The sequence below is a fragment of the Salvelinus namaycush genome, chromosome 30, assembly GCF_016432855.1.
Source record: "Salvelinus namaycush isolate Seneca chromosome 30, SaNama_1.0, whole genome shotgun sequence".
Classification (NCBI taxonomy): Eukaryota; Metazoa; Chordata; class Actinopteri; order Salmoniformes; family Salmonidae; genus Salvelinus; species Salvelinus namaycush.
This window is the reverse complement of record NC_052336.1, coordinates 9,661,601-9,669,748: the sequence shown is the minus strand read 5'-3', so window position 1 is coordinate 9,669,748 and position 8,148 is coordinate 9,661,601. Positions and strand designations below refer to the sequence as shown.

The following is an 8,148-nucleotide window of genomic DNA, read 5'->3' as shown; positions in this document are numbered from 1 at the left end:
GAGAGAAATGTTAGCAGTTTTTGATATGATATCTGAGTGAGACCGACTAACAAAATCAATGGGGGCCCCCCGGCCGGTAATTTAACCATGATTAATAAGTTTAGATAGCTGGTCGCTAGACTAATTTACCAATCAAAAAAAATTTGCTGACATGGGCTAATTGAGTAACTATCATTGACTGACATAACAAGAGAAAAACTGCTGATGCACAACCAAATTTCTAAATTGCACCTTGTGTATTTGTCACGGATCCCTCCGGAACTTTCATTACGCACACCTGGCCCCTATTCCCAGTGATTAGTAATTGTATAAGTGTGTCCTTGGTTTACCATTGTCCTGTCGATTATTGTTACTATGTCCGTTGGTGCGTGTGAGTACCTGTGCTGTGTGTTTTGGCTTTCGTGCCATTGTGTATTGCGCAGATGATTACGGGTCCCGTCTGTTAATCATTGTGCGAGTGTGTTATTTATTTGAGGTACTCCTCGCTCTTTTGTTTGGGTTTCAACCCTGTGTTTTTGTATAGTGTTTGTTTGGTCTTCGTCCCTGTGCCTTTACAGGGCACTCTGTCATCTGGGTAAAATTTAAAAAACTATTACCCATTCCTGCGTCTGTCTCCCGAATCTCTTTATGCCAACGTGAGAGTATTCTACTATTCTAACTTGTAACAGTAAGTTGAGACCCTGACTGAGTTTTTTTTGTTGTGAAAATTTATCCGAGGGCCTTCAAAAGTTGCCCATTCCTGATATAGCCTAACATATGACTTATTATGTTATGTTTGTTATCAAAACGTCAAATTGTGAGGGATAATTTATTATAAATATTGCACTAGCCTACTTCTGCAAATGTAGATAAATACACTGGTTATGATGTAGTGTAAATGCCTGCAGAAAACCTCAATGGAAGTCCACTGAAAGCAAGTGAAATATATTCAGCTAGGTCTTCAATCTAATCCAGTCAGTCTCCCAAAGACTTGCTCGACAGTAATAATTTCAAATGTATGTTGAGGATGTAGGCTACTAACAATGTTTTCTAAATAAATCTGTAATATTTTTATTGAACAGTCCCTAAACTCCCATCCCTGGCTGTGAGATATTTGTCCACACAGTGACCGCAGTGCTGTGGGGTTATGGAATAACAAGGTGCTCCATGCATTATTAATGGGAGCTCCGCCGTGAATCTGTTCAGAATAATATCAGCCATTTCCCTCCGCCTCATTACTGCGTGCTTTTAAGCATGTGTTTGGTCGCCATGGACACCCCACTCTACAACATTCTCTCTCTCTCCTCCCCCCCACCTCCCTCCCCCCACCCTCTCCTATTGAGATTCAGGTCATGAACGGCACTTGCTGTTTTTAATTTCATTTCATCATAAGCGCTTTTAGACTGTTGCCAGAGCTTATTTGCAGTTTTTCTGCGGACCTCTTCACTACTGCCTTCTGACAGGACAGATGCTGCAATTAATCAAGCCGGGCGGAGAAATGGGCATCGTTGCTCCACACAGAGATGAAGAGCCAATCACTACACACTACTGCAACAGCAGCCAGCCCTCAAAACCGAAATTACAAATGCCTTTTCAAACTAACTAATTGAATACAAAGCCACATTTAGAAAATTATATCAATCGGCGGTATAAAATATGCATGAGTTTTATTTCACCATTTTTTTACAGGTCCAGATTTATTTCACAATTGGTTTATGATAAACGTCCCTCCCCCCTACGTAGTCTAATGGCTTTGCTGCTCATTGTGGATATATGATAATTATTGTTTGCCAGCCTTCCCTCCCCCACTCACTCTCCATGTTGATGTAAGCTCAGAGCCCCCTGAAGATAGGCTATCTTAGAAATGAAGTAGTTAATATGTGGTGGTACGAAACGGTTAGTTCCTGGTGAAGAAAGAGTCAGAATCCAAAACATTTGTCAGTGAGAATGAGGACTGTTATTGAGACAAGCACCAGTTACATGCTGACTCTTTCCAGTCTCAACACTGTTTGTTTGACACAGTTACAATGGTTGGTACTCCATGTTGAAATCACAGAGAAACATATACACACTATAATAATGGCAACATGAGAAGTAGGTTTTATATCCCTGCATCGTTATTATTATTATTATTATTATTATATTATACGTCTTATTTACTCCATATAAAGCATACAAATCTTTTTTTTTTACTATCTTGAAATAATTCTATACATAAATATTGTTTTTCTCTTCACATTTTTCAATAGCTAACAATAAGAAGACGTCATACAAAATTATGGCTAATATCGTATAATAGATGGAATGTCTCTGGTTGTGTTTTCATTTAAACTCAAACGTTAAATTAAATGTCCTATTAAGAGCTCAAAAACAAGTAGAATATTCATACTAAAATGCATTTATTCTATGGACAGTTTAAAAAAAGCAGTTGGATTTTTATCTGTAAGCAAAATACAAACAAATGAATTGCTGCTATTATAACTCATAAAAAAGTATAAAAGAGCAGAAATGCACTACGTGATATAGTAATCATACAGGTCATTTTACCAATGTTTTAATTACAGCCTCATATTAAAACTTTACAACAGGTGATATGAAAAATGTACAACGCTTCTCTTTTCATCATGGATATATCACTTCATCTGGCAAGAAAATACCCCCATTGCCTTTTCAATTGGCTCTGACAGTGCAACAAAGTGTCTCTGCTACTTCTTCTTACTTTTGAAGTTTTGTAGTATCAAGGAGTACGTAGTGTAAAAATACATAAATCAATCATGAAACCATCAACCTTGATCGTGGAATTTTTCATTTACCATAAAATATCCCCTTTATCACACAAAAAAAACATAATTTAATTGTTAAACATCTGAGGTAAAAACAAATACATAAAAGGAGGATTTTTTGGAGTGCCAGTTTTACACACACTTTTTGAACAAATGGGTATTTTAGTGGAAAGAGGAGGTCCCCAACTCTACAAAACACTTACAGTAGGTTACATTTACAGTTTGATGACATATGACATAAATTATCTTATGGCAGTTTATGTCTCTCAGTCTGTCCATTCCTCCATTCCTCCATCCAGCAACCCCCACAATCCCCCATCCCAAAGACATTTTTCAGTTCCCTTTTTCCTTAAGATATTGTCTCTTGCCTTCATGCCATAGGATGAATGCACTCAGATATCACATTGGCCTGAAATGCATGATGGTTTATGGAGAGTTTCCTTTAGACAATTTGTTAAACAGTTACATCTGCAGGAATGTAGGGCAAGAGAAAAATGGGAAAAAGGTAGAAAGTCTCATAATATACTGGCCAGTGTGGAAACAAGTTTAATGTGTGGGTTACTGGTCTCCAGTATTGTACCTGTAAGTCATTCAGTTCAGGTGTTCTTCTCTGGGAGAGGTTAGAGCTGCAAAAAATGCCTGTTGAAATCCATTCATTGTGTCCAGTAGTTGGGCTGAACTGACAACTTTGACCTCATAAATAAAGCTTTAGCGTTAAATAAAAACAGGGCATTCCTTCCCCTGTGTGAGTCAGGTACACCAGTCCTTTCACAAATGTGCCCAAAGTCAGTTTTGAATTGACAATTGAGCGGAGAAACACAAACAAACAAACAATAAACAATCAATGGGCATTTGCCTACCGACTTTTCCTCATAGCGCAGCCTATTTTATAGACAAAATCCAGCTAAGGTATCTGCCCCTTTACATGTCTACGTAGGTATTCATATCCGTCTATAACAATGGACAAGTTCTTTGTAAAACATTCTAATTCTTACACACTTCTTAAGTGCAACTTAGAAAAGCAACGTGGAAATTATGCTTTTATTTCTATTCCTCTTCTTTGAGATAAGATAGATATCTTCCATTCATTTGGCTCAGTAGATGGAGACCTGGGACAGAACCTGGGCATGGGCCTGGATCTGGGAGGGGTGTGGCTGCTGGGGGGCGGGTTGGGGACTGCCCATGGAGGCGGAGCCCCCCACTGATTGAGGCGTGCTAGGTGAGTGTTGTGGTGGGGAACACTGGGACTGGTGCTGTTGCTGCTGTTGTTGGAGATGCTGCTGCATCTGCTGCTGGTGGAGCTGCTGCATCTGCATCTGGTGGAGTTGCAGTTGCTGTTGCTGCATGTCATGCCTCTGCTGCTGCTGCTGCTGTTGTTGTTGTTGCTGCTGTTGCTGTATGTTGTGTTGCTGCAGCTGCTGCTGGAGGTGGTGCTGGAAATGCTGATGCTGCATCTGCTGCTGGATCTGCTGGTGGTGCATCTGCTGCTGCTGCATCTGGTGGTGCTGCAGGTGTTGCTGCATCTGCTGCTGCTGTGTTTGCTGCTGCTGCAGCTGCTGCATGTGCCCCCCCGCGCCACCCTGCATGGGCGGGCTCATCTGGGACATGGCCGTGGGCTGGGCTCCGGCCACCATGGCCCCTCCTCCACCACCTCCACCCATCTGGTTCAGCAGCTGGGATGGCACACCGTTGGGCATGTTCTGGTGCTGCACCGTCACCGAGGTCACGATCTGGTTGCCCCCCAGCCTCATCTGCAGCGGCTTGGGGGCGATGGCCCGTGGCATGCCGTTCTGGAGAGCCTGGGCCATGGAGGACATGGAGGACATGGACGGGTGCTGGGAGAGTGGCGAAGGCAGCATCAGACCTGGGGACAGGCTGGTGGAGGCCAGGGTCTGCTGGACTGAACGGATGGTCTGAGCCTCTGCTGATTCCTGGGCAGCCTGGAAGTGAAACAACAGCATGTTAGATACAGACTAGGAATGGACACTAGACTTACTCACTAAACAAATATGTTTATTTAGACAATAGCCTGAGGTAACAACGTCTAGCTATAAATCCTCTTACTTTCTAAGATTGCAATCTTGAAAAGATTCATGATGTGGATGCAGCTCGTGCAGGAACATTTGAATATCTAAGTTTACTATTTGGCACAATGAAATTCAAATCAAATCAATGTTTATTTGTCACATGCACAGGATACTGCTGTTATAAACGGCACAGTGAAATGCAGCGCTCCTCAACAATGCAGTACAAACATCAATATCAATAATAATCAAGTCAAATCAAAAATATAACAAGTCAGAAATAAAAGTTGGGTTCTTGGGCTTCTTCCCAGCAGTTCACACTTCTGTTGGCTGAAAAGTGAAAGCAGTGTCTCACCTTTGAAACCAGGCTGGCGCGGTAGGCAGCGAGGGCTTTTAAATATTCCTTTTTAGCAGCCTCTGTTTTGCTTTTATAGCCCTGTTATGACAAGACGGACAGGTGTGAATGACAGGTGACAAACAAAGGATCACTCTGTAAAGAGATACAAGATATAACTGCCGGCATAGGCAGCACAATATAACTGACTAAAAAGCCTTCTACCTTTGATGTCTATATTCATCGATTTATTTCTGTAGCTCTCGACATATTGATTGGGAAAAGAGCAGGCAGGAAAAATTATACAATCTGACTTTATGCATCCCCTTAGAGCAATTACTGCTAATTACTGATCATCATGCATTTGCTTCTCAATCAGATATAAAAGTCAAGGGCCCGTATTCACAAAGCATCTCAGAGTAGAAGTGCTCATTCAGGATCTGGTAAGTCTCCCCTGTCCTGTTCATATATAATCGTATTCAGTGTGATCTAAAAGGCTAAACTGATTCTAAATCAACACTCCTAGTCTGAGATGCTATGGCTGCGTTTACACAGGCATCCCAATTCAGATTTATTTTTTCTTCCACTAATTGGTCTTTTGATCAATCACAGATCTTTTCACATCAGATCTTTTTCAGAGCTGAAGAACAGAACTGATCCGAAAAAAAGATCAGAATTGGGCTGCCTGTGTAAACACAGCCTTTGTGAATGCAGACCCAGTGATGTAAACGTCATAGTGTAGGATTGCTCTGACAGATAATGATGGATTACCTGCTTCTGTTCCTCTCCCAAGCCATCCCACATGGAGGCCACTATCTTGGAAACCTCTCCGAAGGTGGCGTTGGGGTTTTGACCCTTAATGGCGGCCTGTGTGTCTCTGAAGAACAGGGCGTAGGCTGAAACTGGCTTCTGGGGCTCATTGGGGTCCTTCTTCTTCTTCTTCTTGGGGGTCTTGGGCTTCTTCCCAGCATCTGGCGCTGGGCGCTTCTCTCCTGCCATTACCTGTTACAAGAAGAGTGATCTGGTTTAGACAGATGAATGTAATTCAATGGTGACTTGTTGTAGTGCCAGAGGAATGTGCATGTGACACTTTACTAACACAACCACTCTCAACAAATGTATATGAATATCAAGCAGTCACTGTGCTATTCAATCAGGTCTATTTCACATAAAGTGAGCACAGTCTTAGTGCAGCCTTCTTTAAAATGTGTTTTTATATAAGGCCCTTTCATAGTTTTCCTCACTCACCCTATTGTCCTGGTCTTGGTCGTCCTCGTTGATAGAGCTGGAGGGTGAGGGCGTGGCCGACTTGCTGGCTGGTGGTGAGGGCGAAGTATGGGGGATTTTGGGTCCTGTCATGTTCAGGCCCAGCTGGGCACTGAGCTGGGACTGGTTGATGGTGGTCAGCTGGTTCCGGGACATCATACCATTGGGGTTGTTGATGCTGATGATGGATCTCATGACCATGGCGGGGTTAGGGGGGTACTGGTGGAGGTGGCCCTGCATGTTCTGGATCAGAGGAGAAAGAGAGGGAAAAGTCAGTAAATATGACAGCATCTTGTAAGAGACCGTACTGTATCTGTAGCCTGGTCCCAGATCTGTTTGTGCTATATAGCTATTTGTTTGGCATCACAACCAAATAGGAGTTGGCTATACAGCACAAACATATATTGTACCAGAGCATAACAGTACAATAATCTGGTCATCACATTCTTCCAGACTGTCACATGGCCACAATGCATCACATAACATAACACCTGGCCCTGGGTCTTTAACTTCTCCCATTATCAACTATGATGAATTATCTTGAAACCTGAGTCGCCAGTTTGATAGCTTCACAGCTCAATTGATACGGTTCACAACACTCTATTGTATGGAAATCTGTGGCACAGCTTTGACTGCTCAGACCCTGGTGTATAATGGACAGAGTTAGTACCCTTGATGGTTAGGCTACATAACCTCTAATACCAGGACAAAAACATCTGTATGCACAATGACTACCTCGAAGACATTTTGGATTTAATGCCATGCAACAAATAAAAATGCTATACATTTCTGTGAAGTTCTGTGACATTTGGAAGGTTATACATTTCCCCTGGCTGGCAGATGGGGGCACAAATGATACCTCCTCCAGTATGTTTAAAGATTAAATGCTATCTGCTGGCAGGTTTCATAGATCATACTTTAACTGCCAAAGAGTGAAAATATATTTATATACTGTATAATCAACTCTATAATTCAACTGTCTGAAGGGATACGATTGGCGTGTCATGGGCATTTTTCTTCCTCTTTATACAATGCTGAGTATATGATACCATCAATACCATCTTCATATTTTCTAATATATCTTCCAGATAAAACATTATGGTTTTCAAAAGCTCTTTGTGTAAAGGGAGAGGTAGATGTTTGCATTGATTGTACTGAGGATGGAATTACATGGCCTGCCATTCTCTCAGAGGGGAGAATGATCAGGGATGCAGCGGAGCTGACAGGAAATAGTGAAAAATAACCAAACACAACAAAAATGTGATTTGTTTGGGAGGTGTGTGTGTGTTTGTGTGTTCTCCCTGGGTATCCATCTGGTATTCAGCAGCAGCACAAACTCCATCTCTCCCAACATCAACACATCATATATCCACACACCTTGCTTATTGAGAGAACCTTACGAACCCTGTCTTCAAAACAATATTCAAACACCTTCTCAGAACAGAAACATTGAATTTACAATCCATTTGTCTCCCATCTTTCTCATATGCCATGTCTACTACCTATCACAAAACAGTCTACAAGGCAGAAATGTATTCAATATTTACATAGAAATACTCCGCCAGAGACGGAATAGAATACAATTTAATGATGCAAACATGCCAACCATTCAATTCTCTCCTTGAATAAATAGTGAAATAAAACATGCCAACCATTCAATTCTCTCTTTGAATAAATGGTGAAATAAACTCGAGCAATAGGATAGCGATGTAATGTTGATTTACATATCTTCAGTTTTAAAATGTTCCACTTGATGTGTAAG

At 41.6% G+C, this 8,148-nt stretch overlaps 1 protein-coding gene across 1 annotated transcript in view; it reads right to left on the bottom strand.

The window, feature by feature from the left end:
* Nucleotides 1-2,418: 2,418 nt before the first annotated feature.
* The window catches only part of LOC120025213 (TOX high mobility group box family member 3-like), a 30,446-nt gene continuing 24,716 nt past the window's right edge, over nucleotides 2,419-8,148 (bottom strand). The window contains exons 3-6 of the mRNA XM_038969682.1: nucleotides 6,369-6,629; nucleotides 5,892-6,122; nucleotides 5,142-5,222; nucleotides 2,419-4,702 (exon numbers count right to left, since the gene is read on the bottom strand). Coding sequence (XP_038825610.1) covers nucleotides 3,857-4,702; nucleotides 5,142-5,222; nucleotides 5,892-6,122; nucleotides 6,369-6,629 — 1,419 coding nt within the window. The 3' untranslated portion in view covers nucleotides 2,419-3,856. The remainder of the gene's footprint in view (nucleotides 4,703-5,141; nucleotides 5,223-5,891; nucleotides 6,123-6,368; nucleotides 6,630-8,148) is intronic.